The following is a 22,657-nucleotide window of genomic DNA, read 5'->3' on the forward strand; positions in this document are numbered from 1 at the left end:
CACTTTCTTTTCTCCCACCGTTGTAATCTTTTGTGGATTCACACAAGTCACTCAGCCTCAGCGTGCCTTGTGTAAAGGCAAAATAACGAGCCGTGCTCTCTCTGGGTGCATCTGCTGGGATTTCCCGGGGGCTGGGAGGGACAGACCTCCCACACTGCTCTAGGTGAGGCGAGCAGCTCTGTGAGCACACACACGCACCCTGCGGCTCTGATGGGGGCATGGACCTCGTGTTTGTGGCACAGCCACCTCCCTGTCCCCTCTGCGCCCTCCGTGGTACCCGAGGAGCTGCTCAGAGCACACACACACCTGCACATCCTCCGGCTCTGATGGGGACATGGTGACAGGCTGGTGGGGACATGGAGCTCGTGTTTGTGGCACAGCCACCTCCCTGTCCCCTCTGTCCCCCTCTGTGCTCTCCGTGGTACCCAAGGAGCTGCTAGGAACACACACACACCTCTGCACATCCTGCGGCTCTGGTGGGGACCTAGACCTTGTGTTTGTGGCACAGCCGCCTCCCCCCATCTCTGTCCCTTCTGTCCCCTCCGTGGTACCCGAGGAGCCGCAGGATGTGCGGGTGTGTGTGTGTGTGTGTACCCAGCAGCTCCTTGGGTACCACGGAGGGCACAGGGAGGCGGCTGTGCCACAAACACGAGCTCCATGTCCCCATCAGAGCCGCAGGATGTGCTCTGCTGGGGACATGGACCTCGTGTTTGTGGCACAGCCGCCTCCCTGTCCCCTCTGTCCCCTTCTGTCCCCTCCGTGGTACCCGAGGAGCCGCAGCGATGCTTCTGCTGCTCCTGTCGGTCTGTCCGCGCTGTTCAGCCGGTGATGTTTATCACCTCTGCTGCCTCGCAGGAGGACGGGAGGCTGGAGGGGGATGTGGGGGGAATTCTTTGAGCCTCGTTATCCCTGCAGTAACTCCAGGCTTTAGCAGGAATGCGGGTGATTGATTTCAGCGCTGAGGGCTCAGCAGCGTCCCCTGCCCCTCTGCCAGCGAACCCTGTGAATTCAAACACGGCCGAGCCGCTGAAACAAACCAGCACTTCACTCCGGGCTCTGGGCAAGATCACACTTCCCTCCCTCTCTCCCTCCCTCCCTCTCTCCCTCCTCCCCTCCTCTCCTCTCTCCGTTCCCTCCCTCTCTGCCCCCTCGCTGCTTTTCCCCTCCCTCCGCCGGCAGAGCCAGCCCAGCCGTGCCGAGCCGTGCCGTGCCGAGCCGGCAGCCTCACACCGGGGCCGGGGCTGCCCGGAGCGCTCGGCCCGAGCTACCCAGCCCTGCCCAGCCCTGCCCGGCCCTGCCCGGCCCTGCCGTGCGCCCAAAAAGTTGTGCGGAGCGCCGAGGATGGGAGCGCATCTGCAGCCGCTGGCCCTGCGGCTCCTGGCGCTCACTTTCCCCTTGGTGGCCAAGGGTTTTCCCGACGAAACCCTGGAGAAAGCCGCCAAATCCGAGGGATATTGCAGCCGGATCCTGCGAGCGCAAGGCACCCGGAGGGAAGGGTACAATGAATTCAGCCTCAGGGTGGAGGGCGATCCGGAATTTTACAAGCCTGGGAACAGTTACCGGGGTAAGTTGTGCATCCTCCGCATCCCTTGCCGACGAGAATGGTGAGGATGAGGGGCTGTGGAGCCGTGGCGTGGCTCTGCCTGCCATCCCCGCACCCCTCTTGGCGTGTGCGGGTTAAGGCAGGGCGATGCGCCCCACGCGTTACTTTATTGGGGATGCTGCTTCCATGGCGAGCGAGAGGAGTTGGGTTTCGGTGGATCACTTTACTCCCAAGCACTCCTCCTCATTAAGAGGAATTTCCCTTCTTTTACGAGCCCTCTGCACAGGCTCAGCGCTCGCACAAGAATCGCAAGTTGCAGCGCTGCAAAGCGCGCTCGCTCTTCCCCCGTTTACCCGCTCCCGTGGGATTCCTTACATCCCTTTAAATATAACCCAGGGCACGGGAGAAGCTTTGGCATTCAGCAGGGAGGAGAGGAAGCTCGGAGCTCACCGTTCCTGCCCTGAAATATGAATGTTAACATAATGAGTTAGCATATGGGCAAACATGATGCAGCACGCTGCCAACTTCCCACATTTTCCACTTACGTTTATCCCACCCCATTTCTTTTATTTATTTTTTTTTTTTTCTGGGCAAATGAACAGATGGTTCAAACAGGAAAGAGGCAGAGACAGTGCTATCGACCACTGTAAATAAGAGATGGAGGGAGGCATTCGTTCTTCCCTGAGCATGTCACACACAGTCCTTGGAATGAACTTCCAAAGCACATTTGGGTGTATTTTACTAATTAACAGGCAAAGACAGGTTTTGGTCACTTTTCCTGCCTCACTCTATAATGCCTTCAGAAATAAACCTGCTTGGAACGTACTGTTAATCTTGTATTCTAAAAGCACTTTAAAGAGAACTTGGAGAGTTCACTTTAAAGAGAATTTTTAGGTACCATAACTAACACAGTTTTAGGAAAAAAGATATTGGGAGCTCCTTCAAAGTGTTTCTTAGATCCAGGGTAAAAAGCAACATTTTTGCATTGCATAAACATGTGAATCTCCGTATATATAGAGGGAGAAAAAAGTGTGCATGTAGCATAATCATTCGAAGGCTGGGAAATGTGTCTGCAGCAGTGGTTCACCTGTTTTGAGCACCACTCTGTAACTTTGCGTGCTACTGATTTGATTTTTTCCCCCCAAAACTGTTTTATTTTGACGCGATGTGAGGAAATGCACATTTCCCACAAGCTGGATAGCTGTTCCAAACATTGGGATCAGTACCTGGAGTCTAGAAGATTTCATGTGGTCTGTCAGCTTGGTACACCTACTAAGCAGGATAAAGATGTGCTAAGTTTTTTGATAGTGACAAAGGCGAACGTTCTTTAAAAATTTTGGAATTCTCTTCTGTGAAAGTGTTACTGGACATTTTCAGTCATCTACCAAAGAAGTTTCTTTTGCATAGAAATGTAGGGAGAAACTCCCAGATGAATTAGCAGAACTAATTTTCTGGAGATATTAGGTCTTGGCATTAGGAAGTCAATTAATAAAATCACATTAGGCTATTATAGCTGCTTGGAAGTGAGAAAATTACAGCTAATAGTAAAAAAGTTAAAATGTAGCACAGAATATGTGCCTGCATTTCTGATCCTTAGGACTGAAGTACTCAGGTGGCACTTTGGGGTGTGTAGATTATTCTTTAAGGACACAAATAAATTATTCTTGGAAGAACAAAAAATAAATGTTATTGTAACATAGCACTAGTTAAAACTGGCAATATACAGAAAGTTTTGAGAGCTTGCTTTCAAAGCCATTTCTACAGTCTAACTGGAACTTTATTACTATTTTATGCAGAGGATGGAAAATCCAACTAATGATTAAAAAAATGAGACATCATGAAAGGTCTGTGGGGTTTTGTTTGTTTGTATTTATTCATCTGCAAATTACTCTAAATGCAACATAGCAGATGACTTGCACAACCTCCTTAGCACTGGAGCCAGATATTCCTGTTTCCATGGCCTCTGCCTGAATGGATGCATCTGGATCCTTGGCACATTCCTTAGTGGGCTCTTGGAACAAACTGGTATTTTCAAGGTGGATAACCCAGGAATAACCTGTGCGTGCAAGTGCGCTCCACAAAAGCCTCAGTGTAGGGACACCCACTGATCTTCATGCCATCAGTGGATGTGACACTTGAGGCTCTCAAGGAGGAAATATCTCAGTGCACTTGCAGTGTGGGAATCAGGATTCCACACTGTTTGAGGGAGTTTTTATGGCTCCCCTGCAGTTATTCACCTTTAGATCAATCAGAATCTGTTTGCTCTGAGGGGGAGCTGTGAAGCCTCGGTTTTCCACCTCTGGAGCTGTGGTAGAAAACAGCAGCCCTGGGCACTGAGTGGCTTCTCTGGGTGGGCATTCTCCTCTTCTGCCTGTCAGCACTGAATAAGGGCACGTTCTCCTGCCAGACCATTAAAAATGTCTCCCTGCAGGACCAGGTTTGTGGGCACACCATCCCAGGGTCGAGGTCCTCTCCTCCCTGCTGGCCACCTTCCACCTGGATGGAGCTGCTCCATCAGAGGCACAGATGAGCCTGAATCTGGATGGTGGTGCAGGGTAACGATCCTTGAAAACACTCAGTCCTGGCTTTATTGATTGTAGACTTAGATTAATGATTGCATGGGATTTCCATGAAAAAATGAGATGAGTTTTGTGCTATTGAAATGTAAATAAACTTGCTCCTATGAAAAGGCAGTAGTGTGCCCATTTCACATGCTAACATGCAGTAGACCTACTTTCTGCTATGATATCATGAAGTGATTATTCTGAAGAAGAAAAGGAGATCTAGAATTGTTATAACCCTTACATATACCTTCTGTGTGCATGCTGTTTCTGGTTTTAATGGAATTTCCACTTGTAGGTCAGTTCACTTTCTCAGTTTTTGAGGAAGGGATCACTTAAGATGTTTTGCTCCATTGCATTGGTTTGGGGACTTCTCTTCTAAACAATGTTGAGTTGAGTCTTGTTCTTTCCATTTCTTTCTTCTTGCAAACACTTTGCAAGCAAGCACTCATTCTGTAGCTTCATTAGCCATTCCCACGTTTCACAAAATACAGGTGAAATTTGGAACACGTTGCTGTTGGTACTTGTGCAGTGTACAACACAGGATGTGTAGGATGAGAATAATCAGATTTCCTGTCTGAAACCAAAGGAGCAAGCGCTTTGATCACCCCACCTTCAGCTTGGGACGCTGGGGAAAGAGGAGCTTGTTGAAGGCGTGTGCCAAAGTGCAACTTGTAAAGTAATTAGAGACTTGCCAGAGGGATGGAAGCAGACAAAAGTAACTGCTGATTTGTACTCTTCCCTTTAAAGTGAAATCCTTAACTCCGATGCATGCAGGAAGTTCCTATCGTTCAGTGAAAGTTAATTAGTGTGAAGGCGGTGTGCGCAGGACACAGCTGCTGCTCAAAACGCCGGAGTTCAGCCCAAGAACTCTCGGCTCTTATGCAACAAAGAGCCGCTCCCTTGTGAAAAACAGATGTGCTCTGACAGCTTCCCAGTGCTGCCCGTGCAGGAACCCCCAGTGCAGGGGCAGAGACTCCAGAACAGCTCCGGATTTGTGGATAAATCCCCGTGTGCTCTGGTGCCGCCTGAGCGCACCTGGTTCCGAGCACCGACGGAACCCTTCCCAGCCCAGGTGTTCCCCGGCGTTCTGGCCTAGCAAAGCACACACCCTGAAGGTGTAAATCCCAAAGCACACATCCCCGAAGGTGCAGATCCCAAAGCACACACCCCGAAGGTGCAGATCCCAAAGCACAGACCCTGAATCCCCAGGACCACTCCGCTCCGTGCGCTCCCGCTCCATCCGTGCGCCGCACCGCGCACCGGAGCAGCCGCGCACGGACGGACCCGCCTGAACCCCGGGGCTGGGCTGGGATTGTTGGGGTTTGGAGCTGGATTTGGTTTGTTTGGCTTGGGGCTGGGTGAGTTCCCGAGCCCAGCTGCCTGGATGAGGCTGCTGAGTGAGCAGCGCAGGCTGGGGGTGGGCGCATCCTTCCCTCCCATTTATCCGGGGTTAAAATCACTGCAAACCGCAGCGGGGGCACTGCTCACCCCAGGCATTCAAAAACTATGAGTCAGGCTTTGGAATCGCCTTCCTTTCTGATGTTTCTGTAGCGTTTCAGGTCTTCTCTCTGTTTTATAGGTAGGTGTTTAGAATTTGGAAAGCTGTTTGTGACTTGGTGAGGAAAATGAAAACTTGTTGAGTCAACTCGCAGCTGGATTCTCTGCTTGCTTGCACACATATTTGAGTGTTTCTGGTGTAACCTTTAACTCACAGTGACTCAGAGTCTTTAATTGCATATGATATGGAAAAATTTGTTGCATGTAAAAGGCCTTTATGGCAGTTTAATTTCTAAGAATCACTGCTCAAGCAGCAGTAATGTGTTCATCTCTGTTGAGTTCAGCAGTGTGCTGCTCTCGGTTATTGCAGCTCAGAGGCTGCCTGTGGGTTTTCATTTAGCCAGAGCCGCAGAAGTTTGCAAAAGTGGACTAATCATGCTAATTATTGGGCAGGAAATGAATTAATGGATTGGAGCAATACTTCGTAAAGTAAGCAGAAATTTTAATGACATTATGCTGCTATCCCATTTTGGAATAAAATATGTGAAATCTTCTTTCTCCCCTAAAACCATGACATTTCAGCTCATCATAAGGTTCCGTGGAATGAAAATCTGGAGAGTTGGGGGACTTCCTATTCTGCCCATCACTACCCCAGATTTGTACAGGTGTTTGCAGGTTTATAGGTCAAAGAAATGGCGCTTATAAAAAAGTTTAAAAATTGAAATCAATCTCTCCAATCCTTTCTTTTTTCACATATAGTCAGAAAAGTTAGATATTTGTACAGAAACCATGAGTTTTAGATGCAAATACTGCTGAATAATGCTATATATTTTCAATTAGCCTATTTTATATTTTCCTGCTACTGAATTTCTGGATCAAAGAGCTCTCCATATGTTCCAAATGAACTCTGGGGCATATTTTGAAATCCATATCTTTTAAGAGCAATCTGTAATTTTTAGCAGTGTGATTCAACCCCTTGCAGCCTAATTGTGTGAGAGAGAGTCTCTTGTGGATACTCTTCTATGGAGCAGCCCTGGTAGTTGTAATTTGCTCTGAAAACTGTGGATGGTCTTCAGTTTTTATTGTGCCTGTCAGGGTTGGAGAGTGTGACAATAAAGTACCATGAGTGACTCTGCAATTTATGCTTAAAGTAAAAGCTGCTTACAACATTAAGAGTTCAATTTTCTGTCTCTTTTAGTTTAATTCTAAAATAACTTTTTTTCCCCCTAAAATTTACCCCTGTTTCAGGAAAGGATTGCTTATAAATTGTTGAAGAGAGTTTGGTAATTTCAAAAGTTCTGTCTCAAAATTCTGCCTCATTCTCTCTTTCTTATAGTGCTCAAAAGAGCCTCAGCTGAGGACTCTGAGATTATCTCAGCTGGTTGGAGCCTGGTGCTAAAAATGTGCCTTCAATCCCTGTAGGAGCCGTTCCCTTCAGAGCTGGGTTTGGAGATCCTTGTTGGTGCCTTCCAGCCCAGAATATCCCGGAATTCTGTGAACTCAGGTGTTGCTTGGGTGCTGCTGATAGTGAGCAGACAGAACACACAAAGCTGTCTTGAACTGGCATCCAATCAGGGATTTAATCCTGCTGCTGGGCACGGTGAAATCAGATTAGTCAGCCCCACATTCCCTGTGCTCTGCTGGTGGATCCAGGGCTGCCTTCCTGCCCAGGACAGGTGTGTGGAGGAGGAGGGTGTTTGCTGCTCTCTGGGATTGCTTTGGCAATCGGGGCTGGCAGCACAACCTTTGGGGGTCAGCTTCAGCCAGGAGTTTTATTTTGTGGCCTGTTTTGCCCTGAGGATGAAGCAGAGGAAGGGCATTTTGAGATTCCCCCATTTTCAGAAGCTGGGGTGTTGTGTTGAGTGTAGCTGAGCTGGAGCAGGCAATGCGGTCATCTGGCATTACAGACAGAGAGACTTTCTGTGCACTAAAGTACTTGGTCTGGGCTCAGAACTGGACAAAAAGCACGAAATCAAATGTTTAGGGATGCTCCTTTACATCTAACTTCCCCTCACACCCCCAAAACAAACAAAAAAACCATCACAAAGAAAAAAACCCAAAGTAGAAAAACCCCATGTACGTGTATCCCCACCACCAAAACAACCCTTCTGTAGATCAGAGCAGATTATCAATCTGGTTTAAAAAAAAAGTGGAGGGAAAGAGAAAAGAGCTGAGTTATTTCATGCCAGTGTTTCTCAGTTGATGTGGAAACTTGGACTGAACATTTTGTATTCTGTCTGGCTTGGCTCCCTGTTGTCAGTGCTCTAACTTTGGCTGATGCCAACGCAGAGCACACACCTTTCAAGCTGTGAAACGATGTGCAGGTGGCTGATTTCATAGCTGACGGCTTGTTTTTGTTGTTTCCCTGCTCATCACACCCCAGTGACGCTGTCTGCTGCCACTCCCGCCTACTTCCGAGGCTTCACCTTGATCGCCCTCAAGGAAGGGAAAGAAGGAGACAAAGAGGAAGACCATGCGGGATCATTCCAGGTGAGAGAACTTTCCCTGACCTACACCCCTGGGAATCTTCCTTACTGTTTGCCTGGCTCCAAGGGAGGTTTTATGGGCACAGCAGAGTGCAGAATGTGTTTTGGTAAGCATAAATGTTTGTGGGTGTTGACATGAGGACAGTGCAGCACGTTTTATAATTCCATGCGTGCGGCATTTTTGGGGTCCCCCGTGGCAGGAAGGAAATGATGAATCTGAATCCATGTTCTTAGAAGGCTATTCTATTCTATTCTATTCTATTCTATTCTATTCTATTCTATTCTATTCTATTCTATTCTATTCCTATACTAAAGAATAGAGAAAGGATACAGACAGAAGGCTAAAAGATGATAATAATAAAAAATCCTTGATTCTCTCAAGAGCCCTGACACGGCTGGATGGTGATTGGTCATTAAGTTAAAACAATTCACATGGAACCAATGAAACCTGAACCTCTGTTTTGGATAAACAATCTCCAACCACATTCCAAAGCAGTAAAACGCAGGAGAAGCAAATGAGATAATTACTGTTTTCATTTTTTCCCCTGAGACTTCTCGGCTTCCCAGGAGAAGAAATCCTGGTGAAGGGATTTTTCCAGAAAATATGACAATGGCACAATGTGTGTTCAAGGAGTCAAGGCTCCTGTACCTGGACTGCAGCTTTCCTCCCCTCTTTCCTACGGCTAAAAATGAGCATCAGTTATTTGAACTAGAGCCTAGGACACCTGACCTTTTATCCAAAGTGAATATCACGAGTGGTCTATTCATATTTTGGCCTTTGTGTTTCTCTGCCTTGATATTTTTGTCCACTGAGATGTAGAACAGGACTCTGAGAAGTGTTTACCATGGCTGTAATGACTGTTTTATCATTCATAAATTAGATTCTGCTGTTTTATTTATGCTCAGTAGTACTTTACTTAATGAACACATTCAGTGGGATGAAATGTTTGTTATTAAAAGGATTAGAATCCAGAGGGATGATTCATAAATTGGTATTTTCAGCCACTCCATGCAGGGAATTCTGGAAAATGGGAGTATATATAATGTTTATGAAAGAAGGTAGAAATTATGGAAGTAGGTTTGGCTCTCACACGAGGTATTGTTTGCTGTTTGACTTTCCAGGCTTATAAATGTTGTTGAATTGCATTGATTACAATTTACAGTATGAGTAATAATAATGATAATAATTTTGATAGTGATTTCTAGGCGAAGATTTCACTTGCCTTGGGTTTCAAGGTTTGCAAGGGCAATACTCAAGTTTCAATTTTGGTCATCTGCAAGGAGCCAGAAATGAACATATTTTCCTAAATTTCTTCTAGACTTTTGTATGTAGCAAATCTGATGTGCAAACTCAAGTAATTGCCCAATTTTCTTCAATGCTGAGTTTGCTTAGAGGATTCTGTCTGGTTTTCATATATTTAGTAAGAATATCTAGATAAGTGAGACCTTCTTTGAGGTTGGAATAACTCCATCTTCCTTAAAATGAAACAAATTCCTATTTGGGAGAAATCTTTTTAATATGTACTTTTGATAAGGTTGGATTTCTAAAGAACAATCTGGTATTGAAGGATCAGCTATTGCTAAGAAACAGAAATAGTGATGTTTCATCTATTTTAAAAGAAGCTTGTCACCATTAATTTCTTCATTTCAGTTGTTATTATCTCTGTGGCTAATGGGAAAAATTTGGCCTGAGTTTTGTCTTTATTTCTAATTCATATTGAGAAACTCACTAAGCTTTGGTGAAGTACAGAGGCATTTTGAAGTTAGCAGAGTGGGAAGCAAATGGAAATTGTCTATAGATGGATTAAAAAAATCCCAGTGGATCTCAGTTGAGGGAAGATTGCAACCCATACAATGCACTTAATTAAACAATCTGAACTCAGTGTTCTTATGGGCAGGGGGGAGTGTCAAAGGTTCTCCATAAGTAAATTTGTACATCTTTGGTTTAAACGCCATGCTCATCCCACGTTAGCACAACTCCCTGAAGTTTATTCAGATGGTGTCTGCCTGTTCTGCCTCTGTGGATACAGATGTAAGATTCTCATTTAAGAATTCAAAGAATGCTTGCAGTGGTAAATACAGACGTCCCTTGTACCATGGCTGGGTGGTAGCAACCAGGAGAAAAAAGATGTTTGTTTCAAGTGTTTGTGCTGTGTTTTTATTAGAAAGTGGGGATGCCAAGGGTGGCTGAACAGCTGTGCAGAGTAAGGAAAAGCTGTGTGTGTACAGTAACGTGGGTGCCACTTGCAGCTCTGTTTTCCCTCTGTTCAGATGGAGCATATGCCATCCAACAGCTCACACGGTGCAGCAGAACTCAGGGAAAATTTCTTAACAGTGGCATGAGACTGAATGCTGCTTCTGGACTGCACCTCTGCCTCCATGAGGAGACACATCCACTGCTCAGAGCCTGGTCAAAAGAGAGCACTGCTTGAAGAAAGTGCTTCACTGGTGTGAGATTCACATTCTCTGAGCAGAGAGAGACAATTCTCTCTCTCAGGTTTTTTCCTGGAGAAGCAGAGAAAAGAATGATCCAAACAATCCTTATCTCCTTTGCTGCTCCTGTTTTTGTGCACAAGTGGAGTGCATTGTGGAAGGTTGTTTACCTGAAGGGATTTGGTGATTGGATTCTGGTGTGAGTGTTTTGTTTTCTTGACCAATTTCATCAAGCTGTGTCCTGGAGGTCAGTCAGGAAACAGTAATGAGATTTTGTTCAGTCTAGTTCTTGTTCAGTTGTTCAGTTTAGATGTAGTGTAATATAGAATAATATAGTATAATAAAGCAATTAATTAGCCCTCTGATACAATGGAATCCTGCTCATCATTCTTGCCGCCCGTCAGGCAAAATTCTGCCGATACGCTGACATCAGAACACTTCCTGGTGTGACCACAGAATGGCATGAAATGGGAGCTGACCAAGTAAGACTCTCTTTCCATGACTTAGAGCCGTCAGACACTTGATTTACATGCCTCAAACTGTGAATTACAGCAGGTTTCCTGGAGAAAGCCTTGCTCAGGACCAAACCCCTGGTGTCAGACAGGGCAGCAGGGAGGGCAGTGCCTCAAAGATCTGCGAAAGAGCATGTGCTGGTAAAGAAGGGCTGTCGTGGAGTTTTTGAGGTGGATGTGGCACACCCAGAATTTAGAATTACACTGTTCCCAGGGTCCCAGTACGGCTGGAGCAGGGGCAGTGCTGCAGCCCATTTGTGAGCAGCTGCTGTGAGCTCCTCATGGCTCATTGCTCCTGTGTCACTCTGCAGGTCACCAGGTACAGTCAGTCTTCATTAATCATCAGGCTGCAGGGTTGTGATCCTGAAAATAGCACAGCTCTTAAAATTCCTGGTTGGACAGGTGTTTTTTTCTGTACACTTACCGGTTACCCCTGTACTTGAGACCTTTACAGATGTTTGGTGTGGACTCCACCATCCTAAATCTGTTCTCCTCTGAGAAAAATGAGACTTTAAAATCTGATTTTACTGTTTGTTTACTCAATGCAATTCCTTGGTGGTTTTTGTCCTTGTAGTGCACACGAGACACAATCCAGCCTTAAAATAAATCACTTTGTCTCCCAGAAACACGTGCTAAATAGCTAAATTAAATATGGCTAGGGAATCCAAGATGCCAAATTCAGCCACAGAAATCTGGGGGTATAGAATAGGGCTCTTCCTTATGCCAGCAGTAATTGCACAGCTCAGTGAGGCCCTCTGAAAGCTTTGGGTATCTGTCCCATTGGCCTCTTTACGCAAACCATTCCCAGCTCTTGTCATGCAGACTGCTGATCCCTCTCTTTTGTAATGTTTAGCAACAGTCTGCAAACCGTTTGGAAGGCAAATGAAACCCCAGGGCAGCACTCACCACTGGCTGACTGCAGAAGAGTGTCTGTACAGGCCATTTGAATCAACATATGCATGCAGGGTGATAGATTCGGTCTGATAAATAATGTACAATATCAGAAATGCAGCGCTGAACCTCATCTCATCTGTCTTCCTTGTTCTCTGAGGAAGGATAAATATTCCAAGGAAATTTTTGGTGGATGTTTTGTCAATCCGTTCTGAAGTGTTCCAAAAGAAAAACAAATTCATCTCTCCAAGTCTAAACGCTTCAATCTATTGTATTTAATAGGAAGTTTAAGGAGAACCTTGTAGATCTTTTACTAACATCCAAACTGAGTCTTCATTAATCGTGGTTAAATTGCTCTGTTATGAAATTGTCTTCCTGAATTAAGAATTTTCTTGACACATTATGAGAAAGGTAGTCTGAAGTTTCCTTTATTCCCCCCTCATATTCCAAACACACTCTACCAGTTCATTATTCAAATATTCATATTTTCATTGTAGGCTATCTCGTTCCAGCTTTGCTTTGGAGTCCCTGGTGTTCAGGAAGGATTTTCTCAGTCTGTGGTTTTTTATTCTTTTTTTTTTAATGTAGAGCTTCATCCTATTTATCAAGGAAATTATGAACTGCAGTCATGTCCTTCAGGATGCCATTCATTCCTCCAAAAGAGGGTACATGTGTGAACATAGCTGATAATTAAACACTAAATTAAAAAAAAAAATAGAAAATGTTTTTCTAAATTAAGATATTAATTATAAATAGTAATTAAATAATATAAGACTATAAAATATATAAAATAATATAAATAATTATATAATTATTTTTATATAAATATATAAATGATATAAATATATACAATTATATATAAATATATATTTATATATAATATAACATATAATTTATATATAAATATATAATTTTTATATAATTATTTAATTATATAAATTTGTATACAATTATATATAAATAATATAGATATATATTATATATATACATATATAAATAATTCTATATATATGAAATGGTATGCAAACATGTTCTGTTTCTATCATGTACAATGATAAGCTGAATCACAAAGACTCAAAATTAAGCAATTCCTTGTAGTCCTTTGGCATAATCACTTGTTAGATTTGTATACTTCAGCACAGTAGTTCCCCTGGAGGTGTCTTTTTGCCTATATTTTTTTGCTCTAGAGTGAACCAGAAAAATTCTTAGTTTAGTTGGCTGAATTTAAAAAATCAATGTAAGAAAGTGAGCAGGCACAGCAGCAGCCAGAATGAAGGTTTCACTAAAGATGTGGCATTTATAAAAGCTTGAGGCTGTCCTGAAGAAGAAAACATTTAAGGAAAACCTGAGTAGTCAGATAAATAAGGTGAGAAAGGGATCCTTTATCTTTGGTCCCTGCACCAAGAGCCCAGACACATCCTTTGTTTTTGGTCATCCCATTCTTTTGATGCTGTTTATTTGACTGATGTGCTCAGCAAGGCATTTAGATGAAAGGGTATTTTTACAATCTCTTGGAAAAACTGCTCCTCTAATGCTCTGTTGCAGCATTTTATAGGGATCTTACATCTTCTTGATGCAGTGCATTTTGGAAGAAGCAGTCTTAAAAGGCTTTCAGCCATTTCAAATTATTTATTCTGGTATTTATAAGCAAAGGTTGTTTTATGGTTTTTAAGAGAATTAATGACTGCAATTATTTTTTAAGCCTGTAATAATAAAAATTCAGGTATACTTGGGTTATCTTGATTTTCTTTTAGGCTTGTTATGTTTGAGTTTTTAAAGCTTGTATCCCAATTTAAGCTCATCAGGCTGCTTTGTAAATAGCTTTTTCTGAGGTGCATGAATTGATGTAGTTTTCTTTAATAAGCCCAGAACTTCCAAGTATTTTGCTCATGTTTGCATTCCCCACATTCCCTGTCCCAGCATCTCATCACTGAGACAGAGTCTGTCATCTGAGTGCCTAAAAGCATGTGGAGGTAATGATCCAAAGCTATAATTACAGGAGTGTTTTAAATGGAATATGCCAGGTATAGGATTTGTAGACTAAGCAGGTAGACATGAACTCTGAGTCTGTAAAATTTAAATCTCTTGTTCTTTTGCATTTACAAGAGTATTCCCAAATTTTCTTTCTACAAGGATCACTGCAAATATTATTCTAGGCATAAACCACCCTATATATTACGATGGAAAACCAAACTCCAGTTCACCTTTCTAGTAGGGTGGATTTGTTTAACCTTGATGAACACTTTCACACATTTTTTCCCGAAATCCAGATTCTGTATTTTTAATATTCAGGGATTAAAAATGAGCTTAAAAATAAAAATCCCCAAAAAAGTATCTTGCCACTGCCAGTTTTAGCACTGACTGGAAAATGTGAACACTTTGAGTGAAATTAAATATAAATATCTCTGGTACACTGGAAAAGCCTCAACCTGAACGACTTAGAGGCAATATTTTGGTTAAGAAATTACCTCAGGAAGTGAGATAGTTATGCCTTGCTTTATGGCAGTAAAAGGTGATGGAACTTGCAGAACAGAAGCAGCTTTGATGGTCATTATTTGCCACTGATGAGGCTGGAGAAAAACCAAACTGGATCCCAACTGTGCAGGTTTTTGCTTCCTTCCTTTACATTTTTATTCAAGTTTTTTCTTGTGCTGTGAATGGGACAAAGAAATCTTTGCATGGTATTGTTTTCCAGGTTTTGCAGCTCTGGTTTGTTACACCTTGTTGATTGTGTACTGAGCTGCTGTGTCTTTTAGAATAAATTATTCAAACCATAACATTTCACAGCCAAAATCAGAAAATATAGGAAATTTCTGAATACTCTTTTGTTATGTATTTTATGAAAGTGGATCTTTGAACTACTAACACAGGTACAAAGAGGAAATAAATATGAAATTGTACTTGCAGTGTAAATTAGTTCACTGCTGAACAAAAATGGGATTCAGTCTCTTAGGCTGGGCTCATTCTTCTGATGTCCACTTGCTTATCTCAGCTTTGTTAGAGTGCCTTTTCTGGGGGTTTTCTTGCTACATCACTATCATCATTTTAAGAAACAACTTTTTTAGTTAATTTGGCTTTAGTTTATCTTCTGACTTTTCTTTGCCCTTTCCCTATCTTCCTGCTTGGCTGTGGAAAAAACCGTCTAACTTCTGGCCACATAATATTTAGTCCTCTTTCTTTAATCTAATCTAATTTGTCCTCTTTTCCTTATTTTTAAAAAAAAATTATTGGGTTTTTTTTGTCTGCTGGGGAAATGCTTTTTCTTGAGAATGACTTCAAATGATGATTGTCTCAGTAAGAGCTTATGTTTTTTGGAAAAGGTTATGGCTAAACAAATATTTAATTTGTGATGATTCAAGTTCTGTTTTGGAAAAATACCAACCAAAACACAAATGAAAGAAACCCTCTAAAAACAGTAAAACCAAAAACAGGAAGCATGCTTTTTGAGATTGGTGAGCTGAAACTCCAGGCTCCTCTTCAGACCCAAAGCTTATCAGAGCTGGAATATCTCAAGTGTAACTTCTGCCCTTTTTTTTCACACTGCCAATGCATGAGAGCCAGATTACGTCATGGTAAAATATCAGAATTGTCTAATTAAATCCCCTGTTCAAGAATAATATCTATTAATTTATTCTGTTCTTTGGGCTGGCATTAAACTGCAAGACTTCCTGGTTCTAAGAGGCTTCTGAAGAGACTCATTAAAGAATTGTTTCCTAGAATTTGGCATTGACACTTAATCCTCAAGAGAGGAAATTACACTGTTCCCTTCTGCCTTGGAGATGCCAGTCTGCTCCTCAGGCACATCAGTGTTCAGAGTCCCACTCTGGGGCTCTCGGGGAGTTTGGGATTTTGGGATTATTTGATGCCTGAAGAGGATTCTCTTTTCAGGTTTTTGCAGTCCAGAGGCCAGTTTTGCATTTGCAATTGTCTCACCCTGAGACCAAGCCTGGGTCCCTCTAACTCTGTTGTGTCAATCAGCGAGAGCTGTGTGTTCTTCCCCAGGCAGTGTTTAAGTGCACATATCTGTCTCAGTGACTCTAAGGGGATTTACTTCAAATATCCATTTATTTCCAGCCTAGGTAAACTGCCCAGCTCATTGTTATTCCCCTCTCAGATAATCTTTCTTCAGATGGTGGCACCTGGGCCATGTGAAATTTTAGTGAAGATATTTAGCCCCTCTGGCAGCAGTCAGATGCTTTACAGGTGCCATATGGCAGCTGTCATGGGTTATAACTCCAGATGTATGTAGGCTCCAGGTTCACTGGAACATCTATTCAGCAGCTCTTCCTTCATTTGTAATGCTGCCATTATGCTTTCCCTCCTAGATTTCCCTTTTTGTCACCCACAATTCACCCAGGGCAGCCATCAGTTCCTCTGGTTTGTTTCTCTGCTGAGAGAGATCAGCACGCTTATCTCTCAGCTCCTGTGCCCTCCTGAAATGCCCCAAGAATTCCCTCTGATGTAGTTTGCCTTTCTGCTGAGACCTTCAGCACGTCACTTCCAATCAGTGGGACTCAGAGCAGGAGTTTGTTCTTTGCACTCCCACTCTGCATCGGGTTAGAGAGCATTTATCAGGCACTCCCTGCTGCCTGCACTGCCTGAGCCATCACTGCCTGCAATCCTCACCCTGGCAATGTGGAGCTGGACACCTGTGCTACCCCCAGAATGGCACAGGCCTTCAAAAGGAAGGCTCATTCCTGGGAAAATGGCTTTATTCCTGCCCTTCTCTCCAAGTAAGAAGTCAGCTTCCAGCCTGCAATGACAGGCTATGGGCATATGGAATTGTGCCTGTGCCTGAGTCTTTTCTCATGATGTGTTTTCTTTTCCCACCATGTGAATTGGGACAGTGGGGATAGAGGGGAGGAGGTTGAATGAAAGTGATGCTAAAGGCTGAGGCTCCACTTGACAGTTTCTCCAGGTTATACAGAAGAAAATACATATATATGAAAAAAATATAAATACATATAAAATATAAATATATATAAAATTAAAAATATAAATACGTATAAAATACAAATATAAAATATAAATATATGTATAAATATATAAAATATATATATAAGAAAATATAACAGAAGAAAACCCTGTTGTCAGTCCTCTGGACTTCTGAGGGTACACAGATGCCAGTAGAAAGTCTCTCAAATAAATTTAAATTGTGGTCCTTCTTTTATTATTTTTTCTTTGGTGGTTTTTTTTTTTTTGGGGGGGGGGGGGGGTTGTGTGGTTTGTTTTGGTTTTGTTCTTTTTTCCTTTTTTTTTCCCCCTCCACTCTGTTGAGAGGTTTTGGTGACTCCTAAGCAGAATGACTGTTTTAAATTCAGGAGTTTACCTACCTGACTCATTTAGGAATGGCTGCTGTAGGCAAAATCCATCCTCCAGGCTTCATGGCCAGTCCTCCCTGCAGCTCACTGCTGAATTAATTGCTGCTAGACTGAAAGTGCTATGCGCTATGCCTGTTGTCTTGAGAGCTGTTTCCTGAATCCAGAAGGCACTTTTGCATTATTCAAGTGACAATAGTTTTAGCTTCCATGATTCTAGACTGCTCAGATCTAGCCCTGAGAGTCCTCCTTCTCAACTCTTCCCTTTCTAATGATGGGAGTGACCTCTCAGTGTTTGCCAAGGATGTTGTTTCAGCTTCCACTGCTGCCCTGAGCAGTTGTAATTGATTTTTGTCTTTGCTGTGATGTCTCTCTCTCTCATGACCTCACAGCCCAGGCTCATTACTCATCTGATCACTGAGCATTTATTTATCCTGCCTCACAATGATGTAAAACCTGCCCAGGAAACGAGCAAATCCTTGGATTCTGGCACGTTCAACGTGTTTACCTTTTGGTGCTTTGTCTTCACAGACCTCCAGAGATGGTTTTGGTCCTTTCACTTTGTGCAGTGATGAGTGGAAATCTCTAATGGTGTCCTCAGAATGATGGGCAGGGGCTCACACAACTGAGAAATTTGCCCTCTCATCCTAATCTTATTGGATGTTTTGCTTCAGTGCTAGTGTTTACTCAGGAGACTTTGCAGACGTGTTTCTCATCAGGATGCTTTGTTTTCCTTCTGTTTTCCTTTCTGTTTTCTCACAAAACTGTGCAGCAAAGCTTGGATGTAGCTTTAAGAGGTTTTTTTTGTTTCCCCTGACCAGGTTGAGGCTGTTTGGAGTTCCGGACTAAAAAATCCATGTAATGTTGCTCTTTTTTTCACACTTTTGCAGCACTTGTGAGGTGAAGAGATGAGTCTAACCCCATGTTCTCAGAAGGCTGATTTATTATTTTATGATATTATATTAAAGAATGATACACTAAAACTATACTAAAAGAAAGAGAAAAGGATACAGACAGAAGGCTTAACAAGATTGATAATAAAATCTTGTGACTGACTCCTCAGTCTGACACAGCTGATGGTGATTGGTCATTAATTAAAAACAATTCACATGGAACCAATTAAACATGCCCCGTTGGCAAACAATCTCCAACCACATTCCAAAGCAGCAAAACACAGGAGAAGCAGATGAGATAATATTGTTTTAATTTTTCTCTGAGGCTTCTCACCTTCCCAGGAGACAAAATCCCGGCAAAGGGATTTTTCAGAAAATATGACAGTGACATACTACTTGCCAGTATGGCTATGTAGTTCTGCTTTCTGAAATGATTCTTGACTCCTGCTCCAAGTAGTTGTGCCTCTGGAAGGACCTGTTATTGGGAGTTTCCCACAATGGAAATTTACATATGAACAACACTGAAAGGGGACAAGAAAACTTTCTTGTAACTGTGTTCCTCAGAAAAGGGCTGTAATTTTTTTAAACTTTATCTCAAACCATCCCCCTTCTACTCTGTTTTGTCTCCTTTTTTACTTGTTGTGAGAAGAACTGAAAGTCATATATTCAGCTCCACTTTTCTCATGGTTGCATAAGAGGCAGGATGTGAATGTACACATGTTCTGCAAAACCAGAATTATCTGGATTAGGTACTTTTGGTTTCAGTAGCTATAGACAGGTGACTATATAATGAATACTGATGCAGGCAAGATATTTACACAAGCCATAATTATTGGGAATCTGTTGAACTTCTGGCACAAAAATAATTATTTTACCAAACAAATATTTGCCAGAAGATGCTTGGTATTTTTTATGCATAGTTACTTTTGATTCTTAAAACAACATTGAAATTAATTTTAGGACAAGAATACATCAAGAAAAATGAAGAAATTCCCGATCCAGTTGCACAAAAGCTGATGTTTGGCTCTTGAGAATGCTTTTCAGAGTAGTCAGTAATTAGAAAGGGAAATTCCCTGCTGGTGGAGAGCTACCATTTTGTTCCCTGCTCCCTGCATTGTTGCTGGGGGTAGGGTTATTATGCAATCCCTCCCCAGCTCATCCTACCAGACTGCTCACTAATTTGTAGGCTGTAGGTGTAAATTGAAAAGCCTTCATCCTGCTTCTGTTTACTTCACAGATTGAACTGGGCTGCAATTATTCTCATCTATTGAGTGAATTGAGGCACTGTGGCTGCTCTTGCCTCTTTTTTTTCCTCCTTGTGGGTGGGCACAGTTCATTTGAACCTGCTTTTCTTTCCCAAAGAAACGTTTAAAAGACTGAGTGTGTAAGAGGTAGCTTTGGTACTCAGTGTTCTATAACTTTAATGATTATATATCTTGATACAGTCAGTAGTGTAGTAGAGGTTCCTTAGGGCATTGCCAGTGTTTATTCATTATTTGTCAGGCACACATCAGGGTTTTGTTCTCTTACAACCCATTTACTCTCTTTATTTTTTTTTTTTTTTTTTTAAATTTTTTTTTTTTTCCTCCTAATTTCAGCAGGATGAGTGAAGTTTACTCTGCTTGTATGGGAGATTTAATTATACCTGTTATTGTTCTTTTTAACCTGTTTGTGACAAACTTATTTTAGCTAACAGACTGCTTTTAAACAGGAAGAAGACAGAGTAGAGGAGAGGGGGGACATAAAGTAGCAAACAAATTGTGAAAATGGAAAAATACTTTTCACCACAATCTCTCTTGAGCAATAGATACTTTCCTAGGAAAATGAGCTCCCTATTTTATAGCATTACATGAGGAATGCCTTCTGGAAGCTTCAGGGAGGTATTTTAAATGGTTGCTAAGGCAGCAGTTTGCCTCTTATTGCTGTCCTTTTGCTCTGGCCTCTCTTTGCATGGTGCTGTGGGAATCCCACATGGAGGAGTCAATGAGAAACCCCCAGTCAGTAAATCACCCCCCCTCACTAATCCCTCCTGTTAGGCAAATCTGCCCACGCATTGTGATAAATCCCAGATTAAGATAATCATAAATGTTTTCTGTATTAGCTGCAGTGGGGTTTTTGGACTGTGCAAAGTTTCTTGGCTTCCTTTAGAATCTTTCAGTAACCCGGTTTTGTTGCCCATAAAGATTGCTCGAAGTGCTTGTATGAATTAGAATTGGGTTTGATATATTTATAGACACTGGCCTTATATAATGGCGTTAGCTTCAATCCCACGTGTCCAAACAATAATTTTTTTAGACGTTGCGTAAGATTTCCCCAAAAGATGGAAAAGACCCATATGGTAGCTTCTCAAAACTCCCTATTTGCCTTTTTTTTTTTTTTTTTTTCCCTTTTAGTTCATCTGATGTTCCACTGATTGCATTACTTGCAAGATGAATTAAAGCCACGTTCTGCACAGGCAGCTCTGTGTGTGGTGCAGATGTTGTTCCACCGGCAGGAAGAACACTGTGTACATGGCAGGGTGTTCTTGGGCTTCTGAACCCATTTGCCCTCTCTCTGCTGGCTGTGAGAGGGATTTGGGATTTCCTCTTGGGAGGAGCAAACCTGATAAAAGCTGTGGAAAAGCTGGTTCTGGAATCTCACCATTTCTGGTCATGTTTTTACATCTATACACATCGCATCCTCTAAAAACTTGGGATATGCCTGAGCCTAATAAGCTAAATTTACATAAATTTGGAAAGGGGTGCTGCAGGATTAAAAACATGATGAACATATAAAGGGAGGATAAAATGCTGAGCTCATTAGTTGAAAAATTCTCTTGAACTTTGAGAAATTCTAGCTGAATGTTTTCCCACTTAAATTTACTTAATCTTGTCCTAGTGATTCTCCCTTGTCAGTGCTCCACATTTGCACATTTATGGATATAATACAGCTCTCAAATATTATTTTATATTTTCTTTCTGATTAAGGCTCCAAAGTTTTTTTACATGAACTAACTTCCATAAATATTTTTTTTTCCTGGAACGTAAATTTATGATATGCATTTTGCAGAAGATTAAGCATTGAAGGAACTTGCTCAAGATTACATATCAGACTTGAGCCATGACCAAACTTCAGGCATCCACCTCCCAAGTCAGGAATGTTTCAATAATCATCCATCTCCTTGCATATAAATATTGTCCATGCTTTAAAAACCAAGTGTTTGTTAAATGTGGAACCTTCCAATCATGAATGTGAAATATAATGCAGAGATTTTAAAACAGGGGAGCACAGTCTAATTTTATATATTAGGTAGGAACCACAGAAACAATTCCAGTAATAATAGCTACTGTCCTGGTATGTATCAAAAAGAAAAGCAAATCTTTCCTGCTACAGGATTAAAGTGATGAAACCCCTCCAAATACACTCTTAGCACTCTGAGCAGGCTTAGTCACTTAAACAAATAAATGTGTTTGGATTCATGCTATGTTTTAGTTCTTCCTGTTGCTTGGCACAGAATCAGAAACAGCAACATTTACATGTATTTTGGATCACTAAACTGGATGGTGTAATGCCTACTGTGCTCTGTAGAACATGGAAGTGTTGTTTTGTTTTTATTTTTTTTAAGTGAAAATAAGAAATCATAAGAATCTCATCTATTAAATCTGATTCCTCATCATTAATTTTAATACTTCTCTAATTAGTTCATACTCCAGAGAGTAGCTGTCATTTATCAAAGGTTGGTATCTCCTGCAAATTAATTTTTCTTTTAGATGTGGTTGAGTGTCTGACCATCACAGGAGCTGTTTTATCCTTTCTGAACCAGGTTTTGTTTTTATTCTTTTTGCTCAATTTGTTTTACAGTTGCATTCCTTATAGAATTATTTTCTCAAGTACTTGTGCAAAATGTATATGATTAGTCTCCAAAAGATGGAAAAGCACAGAAAAAGAACAGATCCAGGGTGCTGACTTTGAGCTTTATGCAACTTTTCATTGAAATTTATTGAGAGTAATTCAGAATAATATTGAAACTATCAAATGCCTCTGAAAAAACACTGGTGTGATTGATCATCCCTAACACCTGAGATACATTTCACCAAAATTCAGCTTTAGGAGTGAGAGGTGGCTTGAGACTCCTCATGAGTTAGAGCTGACCTGCAGGGCAACATTCATGAAATGTTGCCATGAATGCCGTGAAGATGTGAATTATTTCTCTCTCTTCCATGCTCATGTGCTGCAGATGCTTAGGTAGATGGGCTAGATTGTTCCTGCCCCTCATTGCGCAATTCTCAGATAAAAACTTTCACAGTTGCACCCTTCAGATCCTCACATGGGAGTCAAGAAGGAAGGGACAGCTGTTTCTATTCTTACACACCCACACTGCATCTCTTTGAGAAGGTGGTTTTGTCTGGGCTCAGATTTGGTGCTGCACTGTGTAATTGTTTTGGAGAGAAGCACGGAGAGAAAATGAACTCATGTGGCTGAAAGAAGCTTTGTTCCAGGTTGGAAAAACTACCTCTAGCGGATCACATGCAGGAAAAAAG

At 42.0% G+C, this 22,657-nt stretch overlaps 1 protein-coding gene across 1 annotated transcript in view; it reads left to right on the forward strand.

The window, feature by feature from the left end:
- Window positions 1–1,240: 1,240 nt before the first annotated feature.
- The window catches only part of SPON1 (spondin 1), a 185,558-nt gene continuing 164,141 nt past the window's right edge, over window positions 1,241–22,657 (forward strand). The window contains exons 1-2 of the mRNA XM_058806493.1: window positions 1,241–1,564; window positions 7,988–8,094. Of these exons, the coding sequence (XP_058662476.1) occupies window positions 1,342–1,564; window positions 7,988–8,094 (330 nt within the window). The 5' untranslated portion in view covers window positions 1,241–1,341. The remainder of the gene's footprint in view (window positions 1,565–7,987; window positions 8,095–22,657) is intronic.

The sequence above is a fragment of the Ammospiza caudacuta genome, chromosome 6 (assembly GCF_027887145.1).
Source record: "Ammospiza caudacuta isolate bAmmCau1 chromosome 6, bAmmCau1.pri, whole genome shotgun sequence".
In the NCBI taxonomy this organism is placed as follows: Eukaryota; Metazoa; Chordata; class Aves; order Passeriformes; family Passerellidae; genus Ammospiza; species Ammospiza caudacuta.